Genomic DNA, 20,192 nt, shown 5'->3' with positions numbered 1-20,192 from the left:
TACGCATGTTTGACTGCATGTAAACATCAATGAGATTATCATCTCCAGGATGTGGACATTTAGTACCACAGATCACGAGTGGCGAGTCGACAGCAGTTAACCTCTAGACATGTTATTGAGGAAGTCGGATACTTCCATGCCTAGTGCATGACTGGGCGGAAATCTCACTGTCATGGTGGCTGCCCAGAGCTGTCAGTCGAACAGCCGCAACTAAAGTCGATGGAATTGTGGTTGTCTTCTGTTTGTGAACAAACGCGTCAACTAAGTGTATGATCGGCTGTAAGGCGGCCGATGATCTTAGAAGCTAGTCGACCACCAGAAAACAAGAGGACTCATTCAATCCTCTGGAAATCGTGCGATTCCGCGCACCTCGTGGAAGAGAAGTGATAAGAATCAGTCGATACGTCAGTTGAGAGACGCATATTGCGCGTGAAGAAGCCGACTGAGTAGTGAAGACAAACAGTCCTTCCAAGCTTATGCTGCCTCGAGGCAGCAAATGCGGGTCTACCCAGCCGGTGGAAGAAGACCTGTGTAGCTGACCACCCCTCCTCGACCCCCCGGTCGAGCGACCTGCCAGCCTGTCGGTAAGTTCTTCTACGGGCTCAGGTTGCACCGCGCCACACGACGGGTCTATTTGCAAGGTCATCACGCAACCACTCTGTTTAACATCCGCCGCTCGAAGCTTGCACGACGGCAAGCGGCCTGTTAATTGACCCAGAAGGTCAAGGAAACTCTGACAGACGGTGGAACAACTTTCCGGCCACGGCTTTCTTTCGTTTTTACCCCGACACACCGATTGGTGGTTGTTGTTGCAGCCCTTGTTACATGTGCAATCCATGCGATGAGTTCCGGGGCGATGAGTGGATCGATTCATGCTCTCATCAGATTCCAGCAGGGTACAGCGGTATCCATGATACTGAGGCAAGCGTGGGTTTCCCACCAAGCGGTGGGAGCTGAGAATTTCTCTGTCAGAGGCGCGATGGCTTTAGCCCAGGAGTAGGCCTCTCCCTAAAGAAAGCTCAGGGAGAGTTTTCAAGCTCTTTCTACCATGTGCTGTCTTGCAGATACCGCACGATATAGGGGCTAGTAGTTGTCAAGCAATAGCATCATTCGATTGAGTCTTTTTGGGTTGATGTTTTGGCGAAATGTTGGATCATGAAGCTCAGAAGAGGAAGCTGTAAAGTCATATATGTTCAAACGCTGGTTCCTTTACGGTCCGAAGTCCTGATAAGCGTTCGTTACCCTGGGACATGATTCAGATCCCTGGATGTATGCGAGTCTAGGTATCATTTATATTTGCTTTTCAGCTTGGGTCAACGGTGTAGGCTGTGATGACTCCCTGTAGTATTCGCAATAACACCGAGTAGCACATCACGTTATATTGACAGCGCGGCGAGTGTGACCGCCTTCCCGAGAAGACCGCGCTAAGCCCAAAATATTCCCTCTGGATGCAACTTGCGGCAGAGCACATGGTCGAATCTTTCCCCCGTGGAGATCGAATCGACCCGGCGTGACATTTCTGCTTGGTTCACCTTTCGTTGTGACCGGCTTCCGCAGGACGATGGTCCCCAAGGTTCATTTATAGCGCTACTAGCACGCCTCAAGACTGCGAAACAGACGGGCAATAAAATGCCGGGCACTTGCGAGGTCTGCGTGTCGGAGCCCTCCAAATACCGATGCCCGACTTGCGGGTTGATGAGGTATGTGAGCAAATTTCTTCTCTCGCGATGTCTCCAGGCAGTGCAGGATAAAGGAAACCTCTGTGGTCCCGGACAATTACTTATTGTAGTCTTCTAGTTGCTCCCTCGCATGCACTCAATCACACAAGATCTACTGCGCCCCGAAGGCACTGCCGCCGAAACCGTCGGAAGACCAAGGACCCTCAGCTGCAGCCAATGGAGACACCCTCGAGGCTGAAATTCCTCAGACGGAGACCAGTCTCGATATCAAGTCCTTAGGCACCTCCAGTCAGCTCAAGGAGCTCCTCGATCGCTTTCCTTCTCTGCGGGATCAGCTGCAGGACATCTACCAGGCTACTTTAGAGGAGGAATGGCAAGAGACCCAACCGTACGCCGGTCGGCCCCGGGGCTTTGGGACAGGCAGAGCGACGCATCGTCATCGCGGACCGTGGACGCGTGAGAAAGGGTTCAACCGGGGAGTGGGCAAGGTCAGAAAGCTTCGAGAACGATGCGAAGAGGGGGATGAAGTAGGCCAGAAAGCAGAAGGCTATATGCGCTTCATGGCCTTGATCACGGGGAATCAGCTACCTGAGGCTGCATGAGAATGTGCCTGTCTGGTTTTGTTGGTGCGTCTTGCAACGAGAGGCAAGGTGGCAAACTACGCTTCCCACCGGAAAGGTGCCAAGACTGCACGCAGTGCAGTTTTGAGCTTGGCCAGCCGACCAGCTCGATGCTGCTTCACCTAGCAGTCAGCCGCCTTGCTTCTCGCCCTCGGGGACACGTGTGGGCAAACTAGCTGGAGACGGCGGTCTTGTCCGACGAGTTACGACAGCAATCCCATCACAAAAGCCGCGTGTATATAGTTAAACAGTATAGCCTCACTCGAAGGCCACCGCAAAGCAATCGAATTCAAAACACTCGCCAGGATGGCCAAAATGAGGAGATACCACGTGTTCTGTCGCGTAGACCTGACTCAGCATGGAGCTACATGCGATAGTTTGTCGACCAGATAAGCTGTTTTTGCCGCCACGCAGGCCGATCGTCGTGGATGGAGCAGTCAAATGATCATACCCCGTAGGTAATCCAGACTCTGGGGAATACTAGAGGGCCAATGGCTGCTCGTATTGTGCGGATAATCTGGGGTCACCCTACCAATAGCATAATTGGGATTGCCCTGGTCGCCGGTCGCATTTCTAGGGGTTGAAGATCAGGCTGTCCATGGACATCCACCCCGAGCGATTTACCCGCACGAAAAGTGGGAGCGGGGGAGATCGCTGTGGATGGATTCCTTCTCCGTATTCAACGGAGTGATCGTGTACTGTACTCAAGTAACTCAAGTAAGGTTAGGTAGTCACTGCCGCGGTCGTCCATGCCGACCAACTGGGATTCGCCGCAGGTTTAATCTAAAGGAAGGATTTTCTGCTCTTTAGAAATAGATCATGTCACAATTTTCCCAAATGGTGGCTGATTCTTGGCTCGAGTCGCGTACATTGTTGGGAGGTGGTGGTTGTTGGAAAGAGGAACGGAGGGGGATGTGATTGGGATGAATTGGATTGTCGGGGGATGGAAACCAAAGGGAAAGCTCGCAACTTTGGACTTCCCGTAGCTCGCACTCTAACAATTACCTTTGACTACCTTGACTACCTTGACTACCTTGACTACTGCCTCCGTCCGTGACTCTTACTTCCTTTCTTCTCTTCACCGATAGTCAACCCCTCTGTTCCCTTATGTCCGCCCCCCTGTACGACCAGACAGGATTATTCGGCGACCAAGTACCGAGTGTCCGTCAGTTCATGTCAGTTCATGACTACTAGTACTATGCCTCGTGTTGCTAATTTTAATTGCAATCCTCCGCAGTAACATTAGTTAGTTAGCAGCTACGTATCTAGCTAACTAGCCAGGTAGGACTAGGCCCCCAGAGGCCTCTCCCTCCCGTCGACCTCTACTGCCCCGTCGGCCCCCAGTTGTCACTACTACTATCAAGTGCTGTACTAGACCACCTAACGACTGTGTGCTGTCTATCCGTCTCCTCCGATTTTCGTCTCTCCTCAGTCTTCTTTTTTTTCTCTTCTCTCCCTCCAGCCTCTTCCCTGCCCTCTCCGATCTAATTGTACTGTACCCATCGCCGACTCGGTACCTCCTCCTTTTTCCATCTTCTGCCCTCTCCCTCTTTCCCCTCCCCCCTCCCTCCTCCTCCGCATCATCCTCTCAACAATCTGTTCAATAAATCTCTCGTCAGACTGTGCTACCTCAGTCTGCTTCCCCCTCCTCTCCTGCCTCGAAATTGTGAATCGTATTCAATCCCTCGAGGGGGCTCAGCTGGATTACTACCTAGGAGGGATCTTGTTACGGCTACAGAAGAGACCAATCAGAAGCGGAAGAGAAAAAAAAGAACATCCTCCGGGCCAGACAACGGGCGGCGGAAAAACGACCAAACAAAAGATTCCCTTCCCCTTCGACTGAAACTGGTCCTACGCATTACTCCAGCCCCCCTCTAAGATCATTTATTTTATTCCATTTCATTTCTCGAAAATCTTCCGTTTGATCAATTGATTGCGGTACAAAGCGGATTTCAATTGCTGATCCTTCCTCTACCGACCTTGTGCGAGCGACAATGGATGAGCTGCTGTGTCCGCCTCCCTCACTTACCTAGCCGTTGAAACCTCACGCTGTCGCACCTTGTGTGTTTGCTCGATCGGACCCTCATCTGCCCCGCGACCACCCTCTACCCGTTCGCGCACTGTCCTCCCCCCCCTTGAACGACCCCTCATGAATTCTCAACTTCCGAATAGAGAGCGAGCGGTATCTAGCGATAGAGCCGAGGCTGCGCCCGTCCCGCAGAGACCGGGGCTCCTCAACCGCACCATCTCCGCTCCCGCTGGGGGCCTATATAAGCTCGATTCGGCCAGATTGGCCATGGACTCGATCAAAACGGAGCGGACTCTGGTGGAGGAAGATGAATCATTGCCCTCGGCGGGAGGGAACAGAACCTCATCCGCTCCCCCGGGTGAACAAGTGAGCCGGTTCCTTTCACCGTGGTTTTATTTCATGCGATTTTTACTTTGACAAGGTTGTCTGACACTCAATGCCATTGCAGATGAAGCAGCAACTACTTAACTCAAACGGAGGAAATGGGATTCCGTCAACTCACACCGGCAATGAGGTGAACCTACCCTACGAATACGTTTTGCGGCATAGCTGACCATGGTCTCTGATGCAGCCCGCCCCGAAACCGAATTTCCCACACGTGAGTATCGCCGTGGTTGGCCCAGATCATGTGGGTAAATCAACTTTCATTGAAAGCGCACTGGATATGAAACACTCGCTCTCATCCCGGGCAACGACAAAGAAGATGTCCCTTGATGGGACGGTTTACCTTGTTCGGTTACTGGAGATTGATACACTGGAGATCTCGATTGGAAGCAATGGTGAGATCCAATGGCCAAGATTAGGAGGCGACTCACCTCCTTCCGTGGACGGTGTGCTTGTTCTCCACGACGTAACACAGCCTGGGAGCCTTTCCAACATCAAAGGATTGCTAGGTTTGTTCTCTTGTTCCGAGCTACAAGAGTATCTCGATCGAGATGGAGATTTGTATGCTAACGGTTGCAGCCTCTCTGGACGCCTCATCCATACCCTTTCGACTGGTCGCAAGTAAATGCGACATTCAACCGCCCCATGGTCTACTTGAGCCAGTCTTAGATGGCTATGAGATCCTCCGCACCTCCCCCGATTCGCCACGGTCGCAGAAAATGTGCATCGCTCTGGTTTTGCGATCAGTCATCAGCGAAAGGATTGGTAAGTGTTTCAGTGCAAATATTATTTTTTCCTTTCCCCTGGGTCTAGAGTCGAGTCCACATTATCGGCGGCGGTCTGCACTATAAGTGCTGTCTGTATACCCACGGTGTCTCTGTCTCGCATGACTCCATGAGTCACCCAAATTATCCACTTTTCTCCTGATTATGTCGGCTGTGGCCCGTCCATAGCAATGGTCCACCGCATGTCGCGCTAGCTCGCGGCTCGGCTGCGCCTAGCGTTCGCGTTCGGACTTCGGAGACCCGCCCGTCCCCAGAATGCAGGCGCAGCAGCAACAACGCCACCCCGATTTCCCTTTGAATCTTCCGACTGGCCTAGAACCTTCTGTGTCGATTGCTAACTGCTGCTCGTAGCTGAAGAGCACTCTTCTGACAAGACGGTCACACCGGGCTGGCGTCATAGCCGTGCCAACTCAGAAAACCCCACAGCCATGTTCTCGGGAGCCGCAGGCGGCCCAATGACAGGAGCTCTGGCCTCGGGGATCGATGGGTACGGTGTAGATCGTCAACTGACCGACTCAACCGCCTCTAATGGCCAGGGCCCGCGCTATGCCCGGAGCAATTCTCAACCTCTACGACCTCACACGCCTCCCTCGGGACGACTCAATCAGCGCAAGCAATCCATCCCGGGAGAGTCATCGCCCGGCAAGGACTTTAACCGACAACATCGACTTCATGCCGCCTGGCGCAACAGTGGCGGATCGGACGCTTTCAGTAGCTTTATTGAAATGGGGGAAGAGATGGACGGGCCCCGAAGCATTCCTTCGAGTCCCGGAAGCAAAGACAAGACACCGAGTGAGAGCTCTTCCAATGAGAACGGCTTCACATTCGAGGAGCTGGTTGACCGGCTGGTCGCACAGCCGATGTCGAAGCATGACTCCAAGTTTGCATCCATCTTCCTGTGCTTGTACCGCAAATTCGCCGCCCCTTCCTCCTTATTGACCGCCTTGATTAACCGGTTTGAGCGAAACGAGCGAGAGATTTCGGATCAGCTTACGCGCATTGCCGACCAATTGAGACTGCTAACCGTCATGGCTCAGTGGGTGTCGGAGTACCCGGGTGACCTGGTTTATCCCAAAACGCAGAAACGGATTGCCGAGTTTGTTGCCAACCTCGAGAAAAGCCATTTTTACATGTTTGCTGCCAAAGAGATTGGGTCTTATCTTGAGGCCAATGCGGAAGATGATAATATCGGGTGGCCGTTCAGAGATGGCGAGGTAGAAGAGGTCGAAGCAACCGAGCCCGCTTTTCAGTATTCGGGTCGAAGCTCCCCGTCGATCTTCCTCGGACCCCCTCCGCTGAGCGATGAGGGTGATGAAGAGGAAGAGGATCCTATCTACAGTATGAGTGCGTTGGACCTCAGTGAGGGCGCACTTGAGTCAGGGTCGAGGATGTCCGCGTCCATGTCGAATTCTTTCACCGCCGAAAAGCCCGGGACTGTGGCAAGTCAGTCGTTTACGGCCTTGAACATCGACTCGGCCCAGAAGGAGGCTCGGCACTTAGATCTGACACCCCGCGTGCCGTTGACGAAGGTGCAATGGCGACAATTCATGGAAATTCCTGATGAAGATTTTGCTCGTGAATTGACGCGCATTGATTGGATTATGTTCAACTCCTTCCGACCACGAGACCTTGTCCGTCATGTTAGCATCACCGGTGCCGACAAGGACAAGATCCACAGCCTCAAGAACGTCAACCGAATGATCAAACAGTTCAACCACGTGGCATGCTTTGTTGCGAGCGTCATTCTCCTCCGGGACAAGCCTAAACACCGGGCCAAGGCGCTGGAGAAGTTCATGAACATCGCATTTGTAAGTAATGGGGAGTGTGCCTTGTTTGTGTGCTGCAACTAACCTTACTGGGTAGAAACTCCGACGACTGAATAATTACAACTCCCTTGGGGCTGTCATTGCCGGGATCAATGGAACCCCGGTACACCGACTCTCGCAGACTCGGGAATTGGTGCCGACGCAAACGCAAAAGGACTTCATGAGGCTGGTCATCCTCATGGGAACACAGAAGAGCCACTTCGCCTACCGCCTGGCATGGGACAACTCATTCGCAGAGCGAATCCCGTTCCTGCCGTTGCACCGACGCGATCTGGTTTCGGCGGAGGAAGGAAACAAGACATTTGTGGGTGACACGAAGACGCGAATTAATTGGCGCAAGTTCGAGGTGATGGGCGAAGTGGTGCTGGGGATCCAACGGAGCCAAAAGACACCCTATCCACACCTGGCGCGATTCGACGAAGTGACGCGGCTGATTTTAGACATCAAGCTGTCTGGTGATGACGAGGTATGTTTTTTTTTTTTGCCAGCGTCTCAAAACAGAGAGGATCTGACAGAGAACAGGATTTGTATACACGCAGTATGCAGGTCGAGCCCTCCGCTGGCGGTGACACCGGACGGAAGAAGTTTGGCTGGTTGCGGTCCTAATGGGACGCGAGAGCGTATAATGACCACTACGGAGATACAGCATGCGCATGAGTGCAGGCTGACGAGGACCATGAATGATACGATCGTCGGTTTGATGATGTACATACATACAACATACATACATACATACATACATACATACATACATACATACATATATACACTTTATTGTAAGACATCATGTACTCAGTATTCCCCGTTACTAGATAGCCAGGCTAGCTATTCTTGAACCACGTTTTTCACTACGTACAGTACAGTATAATTGATCCGGGGGGACGAATTGATCACGTGAAGCTAACCGGCCCGAACCTCGCCCTCCGATAACAACCTCCGTAGAACTAGAACTAACTTAAGGCTCTTAATGCTGCACAGGTTCAGAATCATACCTCTCTCTAAACAACCACAGCATCCACCTACCTTCCTGAACACCTCAAAACGAAATTCAAACCATCCACTCACCACCAACAAACCCACAAGAACACACCACTAAAAACCACACCCAACCTAACCCGCAACCGACCAAGAAAAAATGTCCGCCTCCGTAAAAACCACCTACCGCGCCCTCCTCCGCGAGCTGCCCCGACGCAGCCTGAACACCCCGACCCCGCTCCACGCGAGCATCCGGAAACTCTACGAAGAGCAGGTGGTGTCTGCATCGAAGATCGGCAAAAGTGGGGGCAGCGCCGACGCCGACGCCGCGCAGGACACGCTCGCCCACCGCCTGCAAGAGGCGGAGCAGTTTGCGCAGTACGCCCGCGCGCAGCGGCAGTACGCCGAGCTGGTGGAGCGATATAACCCTGGGAGCTGGTTGGATGAAGAGGAGCGGATTCGGTTGACGGCGAGGCGGGTGGGGTTGGATCTGCCGGTTGAGGGGAAGGGGACTGAAGAATGATTTCGATGTCTTTTTTCAAGGAGAAAGGAGGGGGGAGGCGGGGGGGGGGCGCTATTGGAAACTTGGGAAGAGGGGTTGAGGGGTGTGGTTGCGGGATTGTATATTATGTGGTTTTGCATGTGGGTTTGGAGTTTTGGCGGGGTTTAATTTTATTTCATTTCTTGTTCTATACTTATTTTTGGGGGTGTAGTTTATGTGTAGGTGGAGGTTGTGTTGCAGTGATAATTATCATATCATGTGTAGAGTATAGGTAGTAGTGGTATATGAGTTGCCTGTGGCTCTATCTTGCAGGTCAGGGTAGCGGACCTCTTGCTGCATCAGCTGGGATCCTTTGGCGGGATGCGTGACTGTCCTGTGGTGTACTGTGGATCAGGCGTTGTACCATCTATATTCATAGACCCAGTCACCCAGTTTATGTGGCATCCTTATCTTCATGTCTCGTCTCTCGTGCCTCATGACTCGGTGGTCTCGTCTCGTCTCGACCACACTTCGTTGACCTCACCCTCCCAGCTCGACCTTCTCCATCTGTCGCCGCAGCGTCGAGCTGCTCTCCTCCTCCTCCAGACCCACCTCCATCTCGATAGCCGTGCGCGGGCGGTTCTTGTTCAACCCCTCGAGTAAGGTGCACGCCTTGCACACCCGCTGACTGGAGATATACCCGCAGCGCTCACACTTGCCCAAGATCTGCGACTTGACTGCGGCCTTTCTTCGGTCTGCCTGCTTCTTCGGGAGCGATGACAGCGTCACCTCCGTCTCACGCTCGGCCGCGACCTCATCCTCGGCCAATTTCCTCTCCATCTCCGCCATCTCGCCGCCGCGAGTCCGCCCACTCCCACCGCCGCCCTGACTCCCACACCCGGTCGTCTCCGCCGCCTCCTCATCGGCCGCCGCCCCGCCCCTCACCTCCGCGGGCACCAACTCCGCCATCTCCTCGCCACTGCGCACGATATCCAGGATCGAACTGGGCCGGATCTTCTCCAGATCCTTAATCAACGTACGCGCACTGCCCCTAAACGCCTCAGGCGAGTAAATGCACTCGGTACTGAAATAATCCAACTGCTTGTGGTGGGCATACAGCACGATCTCCTTCTCGTAAGCATACTTGAGCGGCTTACTGCGCTTGATGTCACTCGCCGCGGAGCCGGTCACAATACTGGTACCCCTCGCCAGACGCGGCAGATCGCCGCGCAGCAGATTCATCATGACCGTCTCGGCGACGTCGTCGGCGTTGTGGCCCGTCACCACGTGCTGGATGCCCAACCGCTCGGCGCCGCGGTCCAGCGCCTGCCGCCGGAACACGCCACAGTACGTGCAGTTGCCCTTCTTGCCGACCTGCGCCACCACTTGGTCCATCGTCCAGCCGTACAGCTCCCCATATCCCAAAATCACGAGGGGCATGGCGTACTGCGTCGCGTTGCGCTTGACCGTCTCCAGGCTGTCGTCGCGGTAGCCCTTGATGCCCTCGTCGATCGAGAGCAGCGTCAGCTGCAGCCCGTAGTCGTACCGCTCGTTCAGCGTCTTCAGGACGGACGCCAGCACCGTGCTGTCCTTGCCGCCGCTGGCCCCGATCGCCACCCGCTCCCCGCGCTGGAATAGCTGCGTCGCCGTGATCGTCTCGTGGATCTCCGTCTCGAATACCCTCAGAAAACAGCCCCGGCACAGCCGCTGTCGGTTCTTCGGCCGGATGATCACCGCCCGGTCGGCGTGGCAGATTGCGCACGGCGTGGGGGGCATTTTTGGTGGTGTTTCTCTTGCGCTGAAGAGGGTTGTTATGCGTGAAGGGTGAAGGGTGAAGGGTGGAGGGTGGAGGGTGAAAGGGTTTGCTGGAGGAATCGGGTTGGTTTGGTCGAGTTGATTGGAGGGGTAAGAGTAGGAGGCAATTTTCTTGGAGAGCGCGGGTTGGCTTTGAGGGATGGAATTTCTTATCGATAAGACGGGGAGGAACGCTGGGTGGGTGGGGATTAGTCATGTGCTTTTTCTTCGGTGTGATTTGTTTGGTTGTTTGGTTGTTTACTGAGTGTGTAGAGTAGCCATGCAATGGCCCCTACTTCCAAGACAATATTCAGATCCTGATCATGCATTAATAAGTATACCCTGTAAGAATCATCTATAGGCAGAGTCCAAAACCAAACCACCGAGAAAAAAAAAGTGTCCGCCGAAAGTATAGTCTAATCTAGGACACACGTGTCCCCATAATATACAACATCTTCTGCTTTCATCTTTCATCTTACATTCACTCTATTGTGTCATCTCCCCAGGAAGAAACTTTTACATCTTCCCCTTCAGCGCGTTGGAGATCATCTCCCGCCCCGTGATGCGCGAGGTGGCCCACAGCGTCGGGAAGTCCAGCGTGCTGGAGAAGGTGTCGGCGTACCCGAAGAACAGCATGGGCGGGATCCAGCCCCGGGCGTACTCGAGCGCGAAGCACGAGGCGTCCATCTTGTACTGCTTGACCTCGCCGCGGCGCAGGTGGTGCACGCTGCCCTGCGGGTAGACCTCGGGCTCGTAGGCGCCCGGCACGTACGCCAGCTGGGTGCCCTGCAGGATGTTGAAGTAGTCGTCCGCGGTGTGGCGGCCGGTGTGGCCTTCGGTGCCGACGGCGGTTCCTGTTGGAGGGAGGTGGTTAGTTATGTGGTGGTGGTGGTGGTGGTGATGGTGAGGTTTATGAGGTTGGCTGGTTTGATATAGGGGAGTGGGGGAAGGGGAAGTGGGTGGGAGATGTTACCGAAAATGATCAGGTACTCCGTGATACCTATGGATTATAAATAGGTTAGTGGGATGAATGGTATATATGGAGTAGATTGAGATTGAGAGAGACAGGAAAACAACGCACTAGCGTGGATGATGTACATAGCGCCCATGGCACCGCCGGCATTGTTGAACACCCATTCCTCGTCGTGGTTGATGTGGGTGCCAGGGACCTTCTCGTCCAGCTCGGCCACAATGTAGCTCACAACGGAGCGGGTGTCGTTGCCGTGGGCGGCAATGGCGCGCTGGGAGAGCTCGTGCAGGTGGTCGGGGTCGAAGATGTAGAATTGCTCCAGCCGGGCGTTCAGGTAGTTGTACAGGCCGGAGAAGAGGGCCAGGAGGGCCACGGCGATGCTGATGGCGCGCATGGCTGTCAGAGAGGATATTGCCTGGCCAGGTGGAGACAACGAGAAAGACAGGGTATAGTGGAAGGAGAATAGGGCGGTGTTCAGTAACGTCAACCTCGAGTGACAGCAGCTTTGGTGTTGAATGGGCCGATGGATTGTTTTTCTTCTCCGAGTCCCGTAAAATCCCTAATCGGGCTTAGTGGTTGAGATCGAAGCTGGGGATGCTCGGCTTAGTAATCCCGTGTCTGTCCGTAAGGAGAATCTCGCAGCCTGAATTTAATCTACTCTAAGGCAACCACCAAGAAACATATTCTTCCAGGATGCTAACGCGAGCATATTGTTCTACTACGTACTCTTTTGTTCCTTCTCATGTCGAAAATCACGGGCAGACTGGATGCCAGTGGATACATGCTCTGGATACAAGCTCTAGACCCAGTTGCTCCATCTAGGGTCCGATTTAGTCTCGGTTCTCTGCTCCCACCGAACTCGAGGTGGAGATTGAAGGATATTAACGCATGTGCGCTGAGCCCCTGAATCCACGCCGCCAGCCAGTCGCTAAGCACTCGGCTTAGCCAACATGGTTGCAATAGAGTAGAGGCAAACTGCCGCTAGAAGACTTGACAGTCTGCAGCTAGTAACCCCAGGATTCTTGTCCTGTACGTAGTCAGGTTGCTATGCTGTGTTACTGCGTCTCTTCTGCACGTAAACACTTGGGCGGCGGATATATGTTTTGTCGAAGTGCACAGTGCCAGGGTCAATCCAGCGCTGTCTCCCGAAATAACGTAACAATCAGACCAAACCCACTCAACATCATGGAGGCGTTTTCGAAGCGTCTTCCACGGCTGTACCTCGGCCGCTCCATCAATGCTTAGCTCGCAGCCATCATGAGACAGGGGACCGTTAGTCTCTCTCCCAAGACTCCAAGAGTCGAGGACAAAAATCTTGTCCACTGCCAATTAAACTATACGTCAAGTCGGAACCTTGTTTGATGCTGCCGACCTGGTTTCAACCGCAGCAGTCATGGCCTCCGCGACGACATGTCTGATCTCTCCATGATTTGCAGAGCTGCCTCGATGTGCTGCTGATCTTCTTCCCTCCAACTCTCCCGACCATCGTAGGCTACAATCCAACCTCGTGCACGTGCAATAATCCTCTCTCCTCATCTATTCTCTCGACCCTCATCGTGGATACTATATGATATGAGCATTAATTATTCCCCTCTCTTCCGGTTTTTCCGTCCATAAAAATAGCCCAAGTCGAGGTCGGGCCTTCGATCGCCTTAATTACGCCCCGTTCTGACGAGGGCGGAATTGGTTCCTAGATCATTCCCAGATAATTTATCCGTCTTCTCCCCTTATCGCATTCGAAACGGCCCAGGGAAATGAAAGGTGACGAATCCACCGACTCCCCTGGTCTAAACCCGTCTTGACTGGATATGTCGAACGTTGTCCGCTCCTCTGCACGGAGCATCCCGTGGAACCGTTTCAAAAGAAGAAATAGCCCGGTGTTCGACCCTATCGGTCTTCTCCCTTGTGGTCCACCGGCTCCAGCGGGGACGGAGAATCCAGAAGGCTTCGCTCATGCTGACTGCTCAGGTCTCAATCCCCTTCCAAGATGGAGCAAGTTGGAGGGACTAATCCACCCCGTTGTTTCTGCTTGATTGAGGCCAAAGCCACAGCTCAGACGAACAGGCTTCCCAGCACACCGGTCCAGGATTCGTGCCATGTGGGATGCTTATTTAAAGTGAGCTCGTCGACCTGCCATCATGTCAGATTTCTTCCCTACCAGCATCATTCATTTGTGGACAGTGGACGTTGATCGCACATTGAACCAAACCAGCCGACCGATTGTCCTTCCTTACCTCATCACCATTTAACATCTTTTCATCATGAAGCTTTCCCTTCTCTCCCTTGCCACCCTGGCTTCCGCTGCCAGCCTCCAGCGCCGCAGCGACTTCTGCGGCCAGTGGGATACCGCCACCGCCGGTGACTTCATCCTGTACAACGACCTTTGGGGCGAGAGCGCCGGCACCGGCTCCCAGTGCACTGGAGTCGACTCCTACAGCGGCGACACCATCGCTTGGCACACCAGCTGGTCCTGGTCCGGAGGTAGCAGCAGCGTCAAGAGCTATGCCAACGCCGCTCTGACCTTCACCCCCACCCAGCTGAACTGCATCTCCAGCATTCCTACCACCTGGAAGTGGTCGTAAGTGGCTTGCTTTGTACCGAGCGGGGGAGAGACGCAACTGACCCGAATGGATAGATACTCCGGCTCGAGCATCGTTGCCGACGTCGCTTACGACACATTCCTGGCCGAAACCGCCAGCGGCTCGTCCAAGTACGAGATCATGGTCTGGCTCGCGGCCTTGGGCGGTGCTGGCCCCATCTCGTCGACCGGATCGACCATCGCCACCCCGACGATTGCCGGCGTCAACTGGAAGCTGTACTCCGGCCCCAACGGTGACACCACCGTCTACAGCTTCGTCGCTGACTCGACCACCGAGAGCTTCTCCGGTGACCTGAACGACTTCTTCACCTACCTGGTCGACAACGAGGGCGTATCTGATGAGCTGTACCTGACCACCCTCGAGGCGGGTACCGAGCCCTTCACTGGCTCCGACGCCAAGTTGACCGTCTCCGAGTACAGCATCTCCATTGAGTAAATCAAACGTGGAGTGTTACGGATGGCCGACCGTGTTGCGTGGACGGAGGCCTGACGGGAGACGGGTGGGGATGGTGGTGGGAGAGAATGTAGGCGCCGTGTTTCAGTCCCTAGGCAGGATACCGGAAAACCGTGTCGTAGGAGGTTTATAGGTTTCCAGGAGACGCTGTATAGGGTTAAATGAGACTCAACGGTGGCTACACTCAAACCAACCATATCCTGTACATACAATGCATATACAACTATACCTACAAACATACATACAACTGTGGTCCAAATTTGTCTACGGGTCTACTAGTTAACTACTACTAAGCTTAATTTGTTAGTCGGGCGGTTGGATTGAGTGTCATTGCTTCAGTTGTTTCAATTCTTCAACATCATCTAATTATAACTAACTTGCACCTGGCATGGCGATAAGAATAGCAGCATCAGACATCGAGCGGGCGCTTAAGTACGGCAGGTGCAGGTGCAGGTGCAGCAACTAACTAATTAGTGCAGCCGACGGCGTCATTTGGATCGTAGCTAGTGATTGAGTAGGTACTGTACGTACTTTCTTACCTATCCATCTCAGCTAAAGCTACTCCGTACACTCCAAGACACTTCCGCTCCTGGTAATGGACGGACAACCCTGAGCTCATTGGAATGACAGCCCTTCGTTGGCGCTCCTGTCTGGGCCATTCCCGACATTACCTAGGTACTCGAGTCTTCGACTGTCCACCAGTCAGTCGGATCTTCACGCGTGCCAGGATCGTGGCGTCGACGCGCTGACCTGCCAACCCTTGATTCCTGCACATCGTGGCTGCTCCAATCATTGCCGCATTTCAGGCTCGCGCGCGCCAAACCCCCGACGATCGGCCCTGCGTGAGCCATGCAGCTCATGACCATTCAACACTCTGTTGCAGGTGAAGAAGAAAAAAAAATAGTCAGTCAGGGCAATCAGTCATTCATCCACTCATCCCACTTCCCCCTCATGCATACTCTGCGCGTCGCCGTCCTTGCAGCGCCAGCCTTTTTTCGTTGCGCGCATACTCTGTCTCCTCTCCTCAAACCCACCCACCCCCTCTTCTATCCTGCACCACCCTAGGGCTTTCCCTTATATCAAGCCCTCTTCGCTGGCTAGTTCAATGTGCTCTCTTTTTTCGATATCGTCAACAGTTCCATTCCTTTTTCCACACCGGGGTTTTACCACTACTACCTAGATTAATCTCATCGTCTCAGTCGGTCTCTCTCTTTTACACTTTTCCTTCAGATACTTCCGGCATCCACTTCGTGTCTCAAAGCGTGTCTCAGTCCCGGTCACCCATCGCACTCCCATAGCGATCGCTCCCCAGCTACAGTTGACGCGACAACCACGCATTCCTCTCCTGCCGGCAGGACTGACGTACATTCATTCAGCTACTCTAATATATCCTCGACCACATCCAGTCGACTGTATTGCTTGCCACACAGAATAGTGTTCCTGTTTCTCTCCATTTACTTTGCTCTGCACGGTCTTTTCCACGATGACCGCTCATCCCTACCTAGCCTACTCCAACAGCACCCCCAACATGGTTTCCGCTGCAACGACGACGACTACGAGCACGACCATGGATCTCAATCGGGCAGCTCTACATGAATTCGTCATGCAGCCGGTGTCGCGGGGGATGGTTGCGCACTTGGCCGAGCAGGCCTCCCAGGTCATACGCTGCGAACCGCATGTGACGGCACAACATGCCCACGGACAGCCGACACCTCCCAGCACACCTCCCATGGATGCGACTTTACCACCACTCCCCTCAGTAGAGACGTTCATTGCTTCCCTGGTTGCTCGATCACAGGTTCAGGTGCCCACCTTGATGACCTCGCTGGTCTATCTGGCCCGACTGCGGTCCCGCTTGCCTCCAGTGGCCAAAGGCATGCGTTGTACCGTTCATCGCATCTTCCTCGCTTCGCTCATCCTTGCAGCCAAGAACCTGAACGACTCAAGCCCCAAGAACAAGCACTGGGCCCGGTACACGGCCGTCAAGGGCTACGATGGATTCGCGTTCCCTCTGCCTGAGGTCAACCTCATGGAGCGCCAGCTCCTGTTCCTGCTTGACTGGGACACTCGCGTCACTGAAGCCGACCTGCTGCAGCACCTAGAGCCATTCCTGGCCCCGATCCGCAGTCGCTACCAGCAGCAGCAGCAGCAGCAGCAGCAACAACAACAGCAGCGCGAAGTGGAGCGTCGCCAGTCCCGAGAGTGGCGTCGCTTCCACTCCTCCACAGATCTCCTGACTTCCCGCCTGCGCCGTCAGAAATTGGATGCTCGTCGACAAGTGGTGGATTCCGCCTATCAGCAATCCGAGCGACGGATGATGGCAGCCAGCCCGGCCTCATCGGTGTCTCTGTCATCCCTGTCTTCTGCATCGTCCGTTGCAAGCTCACAGAGCGCCTCTCCCGCCCCGTCGCTGATTGATGCTGCGGCCGACCGTTATCACCCATACCCGACTGGCCGCCGGCGTCCTACATCCCGTGGTCGGATGTCGGGCTCTCCTCCGGGCGTGCAGGATGTGCCCGGATTGTCACGAGCCGATACTGCAGCTTCCTTGAGCTCGCGGGCGTCCAGCCTGTCCTCCAGTTCACGCGCTGTCACTCCTGCGAGTCTCCGGAATTCCAGCTCGATCACCAGCTTCGAAGAGGCCGTGTCCGTGCGCGTGGTGGACGGTGGCCGCAGCCCCTCATCATATGTTGGTGACGGGTTGCCACTCGAGGAGTGCCTGCCGCCCGCGCAGCCCAGCAAGAAGATGCGTCTCGGCTATTCTGGACACGCAGCTCATCCCCACGGCCCCGCCCACCCGGTCGCCGCTGGCGGTCATGGGTTCGTGGCGCGCTTTCTCGCCACAGCCGCAGGGTCGTACATGGGCGGTCGTCGACACTAAACTTAGATCTCATTGAGCTGGTCTCGATGGTTCCTCCTACTCTGTTACATGATGATGTCTTAATGTTTTGTTCCGATCATTGATTTGCAAAAAGCACTTTGGGGGGGTTGCTCACCTGCCCCTGTTACGAACGATCTTTCAATACCCTGACACTCTTTTCCTTCTGCATTCCGCTGGAGTTGATCATGTTCCTGTTTCTTGAAAGTTGTATTTCTTTTCTTCTTTTTTTTTGGACAAGAGGTTCTGGCAATTATTTTTTTGGGTATTTATTTTGGCATTTGGTGTCTCAGAATGGATACGCAGGGCTGGATGGATATACACTCTGATTGAATCAGTTATGGAGTAAGTAAGTTGATTTTGACCGTATACTTAGCTAGTTAGTCACGAATATAATGGATAGGTTGGATAAATAATGGAAATCCCCGAAAGCGGCTATTTGTGGCTGTGCCTGTTTGGGCAACTCGTACTTTCTCCCCAAGTTGCCCTCGCCAAGGTACTTCAACCATGGAGGTGACCGGAAATAGCACAGCGCGGGCCAATGAACACGGGCCCGACCGAGACCGGCCAAGAGACCCGGGGTCGGATCGGCTTGGCGGGCACTCGGAGATGTCTTCCTCATGAGATAACAATCCGGTGGTTGTCTTTCCCCCATCAGCCACTTTTTGTGACCATGTGATCAGAAAGCAGCAGAAGATAAGGTCAATCGAAATGACAATCTATCTTATAATCTAATTTCTAGTCTACTCAGTTTGACCTTTGAATTTCGCTGTCTCCACGCTCGAGCCCTTCTCGGATCGGCTTGACACACGCCAATCACCAAAGCCGGAGGTGGAGCGCCGAGCAGCTGGGCTGGCGTCATCGCCTCCAGGCTGCGTCCGCCGAGCCCAAAGGGCTGACCCAATCCAATCCGCTTCCGGCCCGGTGTCAACATGCTTTGATTATCATCTTCCTCCTCCCCCTCCACTTCCCATCCTTCTGTCTCTCCTTCGCAAATCCCCCCCCCCCATCCTCACTCCCCCTCTCTACCATAATCCCTGCAAACTATTTACTCCATCCATAACTATAAGCCCAACTCTTTATCTCTCTTTTCTACTTTCTCCTCCTCCTGCTCTTTTCCCTCCCCCCCTCTTTCTCCTCCCTTCCTTTGTTCTCACTTTCCCGACCGAAGACGCCTTATCTTATCAGACGACTTTCTTGACTCGCACGCATGATGCCCCTCACCATCCTCTCCCAAGAGCAACTCCGTTCTCTCCTCCTCTCGCTCTCCCGCGATCAGATTGTCTCTCTCCAGGAGAACCTTGCCCGTGCGCTTCGTGACTACTCGACCGGCAGTCAAGAGAAAGGGTGTGCCGCCACTTACCAACCTCAACGCACGGCTATCACTCGGCCCGATGGCTGCACCACCGTGTTCATGCCCGCAAGCACGGGCCCCACGCTAGGAATGAAGGTGATTTCGCTACAAGACAAGAATTCCCAGGTGGGCTGTACTGTCGATGCTGCCTCGAAGATCTCCCCGAGCGACCGAACCGGCGTTTCTCAAATCGACAAGCGCAAATCCATGGCCTCAATTGCCTCCGACGTCAGCGAACTCTCCCTCTCCTCGCAAGAAGGCACCTCAACTAGCAACTCCCTGACCATGACGAGCAGTGGTGGCAGTGGCAGTGGCAGTAGTAGCAGCAAGTCGCTGGCGGCGGGCTGCGTCAATCAACAACCGGTCGCTGGCGGCTTATCGAAGACGATGGGGGCCTGGCCCAGTGCGGGCAGCCGGGATACCTCGCCCCAAGGAAGCGTCACGCTACTGGACGGCAACAGCCTGCCCTTCGGATTGATCAACGCACACGAATTGACGCCCTTCCGGACTGCTCTGACCTCCCTCATGACGCTCAACAAGCGCAAGCGGGTGCGGACCATTGTGGTGTTCGGGGCGGGGAAGCAAGCATACTGGCACATCCGGCTAGCGCTGGTCCTCCGTAGCGCGGACGTCAAGCGGGTCTACATCATCAACCGATCGTTTGACCGAGCGGCGCAGTTGCTCCGGGACATCTACTCCCCGGAGAACTCGAGCTGGCGCGGGGATGTGAAATTCTCTGCCGTCAGTTCCGACTTTGTGGAATATCCCCGCATCCTGCATGACGCGTTGCGGAAAGCCGACGCGATCTTCTGCTGCACCCCGGCCGTGGATCCGCTGTTCCCCGCCGAAATCTTGACGGCCCGTGAAGGCCGCCAGAAGGGTCGGCTGATCAGCGCGATTGGATCGTACAAACCACACATGACGGAACTCCCGCCGGATTTGCTCCGCGACGAAGTGAGCGTGCACACTCCGGGCCATCGTCACTTCCACAAGCATATCAAGCGCAGTGGCGTAGTGGTGGTGGACAGTCTTGACGCCGCCCTCAAGGAGGCAGGCGAGATTGTCCAAGCGGGGATCAAGCCGCACCAGGTGGTCGAACTGGGTGAACTGTTGATTGTGCGCGAATCTTCGCATGGGGACGCTGACAGTGACGACCACAAGAGTCTGCGCGAGTGGGTAGAACGGGGCAATGTGATTTTCAAGAGCGTGGGGATGGGATTGATGGACTTGGTGACTGGTGGAGATTTGATCCAATTGGCACGTGAGAAGAATATTGGTACGACGATTGCGGAATTCTAGCGAAATGATATCCAATGATGACTTGGTTTGCTGTTTGTTTATTTCCCTTTGCCTTTTTTTTTTTC

General features: G+C 54.3%; 8 protein-coding genes across 8 annotated transcripts; 6 read left to right on the top strand and 2 right to left on the bottom strand.

Moving 5' to 3' along the window:
- Nucleotides 1–1,496: 1,496 nt before the first annotated feature.
- Nucleotides 1,497–2,619, top strand: ASPACDRAFT_77816 (zinc finger HIT domain-containing protein). Its single transcript, XM_020205051.1, has 2 exons — nt 1,497–1,700; nt 1,798–2,619. The coding sequence occupies exons 1-2, from the start codon at nt 1,630–1,632 to the stop codon at nt 2,279–2,281; spliced, it is 555 nt and encodes a 184-aa protein (XP_020057306.1). The 5' UTR covers nt 1,497–1,629; the 3' UTR covers nt 2,282–2,619.
- A 1,808-nt stretch (nt 2,620–4,427) lies between these two features.
- ASPACDRAFT_77815 (putative Ras guanyl-nucleotide exchange factor RasGEF) lies at nt 4,428–8,040 on the top strand. The gene is made up of 7 exons (XM_020205050.1): nt 4,428–4,694; nt 4,777–4,842; nt 4,900–5,221; nt 5,292–5,477; nt 5,849–7,305; nt 7,361–7,789; nt 7,846–8,040. The coding sequence occupies exons 1-7, from the start codon at nt 4,449–4,451 to the stop codon at nt 7,927–7,929; spliced, it is 2,790 nt and encodes a 929-aa protein (XP_020057305.1). The 5' UTR covers nt 4,428–4,448; the 3' UTR covers nt 7,930–8,040.
- A 418-nt stretch (nt 8,041–8,458) lies between these two features.
- On the top strand, nt 8,459–8,821 carry ASPACDRAFT_42465 (LYR motif-containing protein; the record flags this gene model as incomplete). The annotated part of the gene is made up of 1 exon (XM_020201109.1): nt 8,459–8,821. One exon carries the CDS (start codon nt 8,459–8,461, stop codon nt 8,819–8,821), a length of 363 nt encoding a protein of 120 aa, XP_020057304.1.
- A 498-nt stretch (nt 8,822–9,319) lies between these two features.
- Nucleotides 9,320–10,555, bottom strand: ASPACDRAFT_26912 (putative PP-loop ATPase superfamily protein; the record flags this gene model as incomplete). The annotated part of the gene is made up of 1 exon (XM_020199457.1): nt 9,320–10,555. The coding sequence occupies one exon, from the start codon at nt 10,553–10,555 to the stop codon at nt 9,320–9,322; it is 1,236 nt and encodes a 411-aa protein (XP_020057303.1).
- Nucleotides 10,556–10,917: 362 nt separating this feature from the next.
- erg2 (C-8 sterol isomerase ERG2) lies at nt 10,918–12,094 on the bottom strand. The gene is made up of 3 exons (XM_020196081.1): nt 11,655–12,094; nt 11,547–11,573; nt 10,918–11,427 (listed from the first exon to the last, which is right to left on the bottom strand). The coding sequence occupies exons 1-3, from the start codon at nt 11,935–11,937 to the stop codon at nt 11,090–11,092; spliced, it is 648 nt and encodes a 215-aa protein (XP_020057302.1). The 5' UTR covers nt 11,938–12,094; the 3' UTR covers nt 10,918–11,089.
- Nucleotides 12,095–13,636: 1,542 nt separating this feature from the next.
- On the top strand, nt 13,637–14,631 carry xgeA (putative endoglucanase). Its single transcript, XM_020205049.1, has 3 exons — nt 13,637–13,673; nt 13,778–14,121; nt 14,179–14,631. Exons 2-3 carry the CDS (start codon nt 13,805–13,807, stop codon nt 14,576–14,578), a joined length of 717 nt encoding a protein of 238 aa, XP_020057301.1. The 5' UTR covers nt 13,637–13,673; nt 13,778–13,804; the 3' UTR covers nt 14,579–14,631.
- Nucleotides 14,632–16,163: 1,532 nt separating this feature from the next.
- On the top strand, nt 16,164–17,477 carry ASPACDRAFT_26864 (cyclin family protein; the record flags this gene model as incomplete). Its single annotated transcript, XM_020199453.1, has 1 exon — nt 16,164–17,477. The coding sequence occupies one exon, from the start codon at nt 16,164–16,166 to the stop codon at nt 17,475–17,477; it is 1,314 nt and encodes a 437-aa protein (XP_020057300.1).
- A 1,210-nt stretch (nt 17,478–18,687) lies between these two features.
- On the top strand, nt 18,688–20,127 carry ASPACDRAFT_42460 (putative proline utilization protein PrnX-like; the record flags this gene model as incomplete). The annotated part of the gene is made up of 1 exon (XM_020201108.1): nt 18,688–20,127. One exon carries the CDS (start codon nt 18,688–18,690, stop codon nt 20,125–20,127), a length of 1,440 nt encoding a protein of 479 aa, XP_020057299.1.
- Between the last annotated feature and the right edge of the window lie 65 nt (nt 20,128–20,192).

Source organism: Aspergillus aculeatus (assembly GCF_001890905.1).
Source record: "Aspergillus aculeatus ATCC 16872 unplaced genomic scaffold ASPACscaffold_6, whole genome shotgun sequence".
Lineage (NCBI taxonomy): Eukaryota > Fungi > Ascomycota > Eurotiomycetes > Eurotiales > Aspergillaceae > Aspergillus > Aspergillus aculeatus.
The sequence above is the reverse complement of the archived record's forward strand: the minus strand, read 5'-3'. Positions and strand labels throughout refer to the sequence as shown.

Excerpts from the sequence above, each read along its gene's own strand:
- ASPACDRAFT_77815 (XM_020205050.1), top strand. The coding sequence starts at position 4,449 with ATGAATTCTCAACTTCCGAATAGAGAGCGAGCGGTATCTAGCGATAGA. Across the intron at positions 5,222-5,291 it reads CAACATCAAAGGATTGCTAG|CCTCTCTGGACGCCTCATCC; the intron begins GTTTGTTCTCTT and ends TAACGGTTGCAG. Across the intron at positions 5,478-5,848 it reads AGTCATCAGCGAAAGGATTG|CTGAAGAGCACTCTTCTGAC; the intron begins GTAAGTGTTTCA and ends TGCTGCTCGTAG.
- ASPACDRAFT_77816 (XM_020205051.1), top strand. The coding sequence starts at position 1,630 with ATGCCGGGCACTTGCGAGGTCTGCGTGTCGGAGCCCTCCAAATACCGA. Across the intron at positions 1,701-1,797 it reads CCGACTTGCGGGTTGATGAG|TTGCTCCCTCGCATGCACTC; the intron begins GTATGTGAGCAA and ends GTAGTCTTCTAG.
- xgeA (XM_020205049.1), top strand. The coding sequence starts at position 13,805 with ATGAAGCTTTCCCTTCTCTCCCTTGCCACCCTGGCTTCCGCTGCCAGC. Across the intron at positions 14,122-14,178 it reads CCTACCACCTGGAAGTGGTC|ATACTCCGGCTCGAGCATCG; the intron begins GTAAGTGGCTTG and ends CCGAATGGATAG.
- erg2 (XM_020196081.1), bottom strand. The coding sequence starts at position 11,937 with ATGCGCGCCATCAGCATCGCCGTGGCCCTCCTGGCCCTCTTCTCCGGC. Across the intron at positions 11,574-11,654 it reads TATGTACATCATCCACGCTA|GTATCACGGAGTACCTGATC; the intron begins GTGCGTTGTTTT and ends TATAATCCATAG. Across the intron at positions 11,428-11,546 it reads GGAGTACCTGATCATTTTCG|GAACCGCCGTCGGCACCGAA; the intron begins GTAACATCTCCC and ends TCCCTCCAACAG.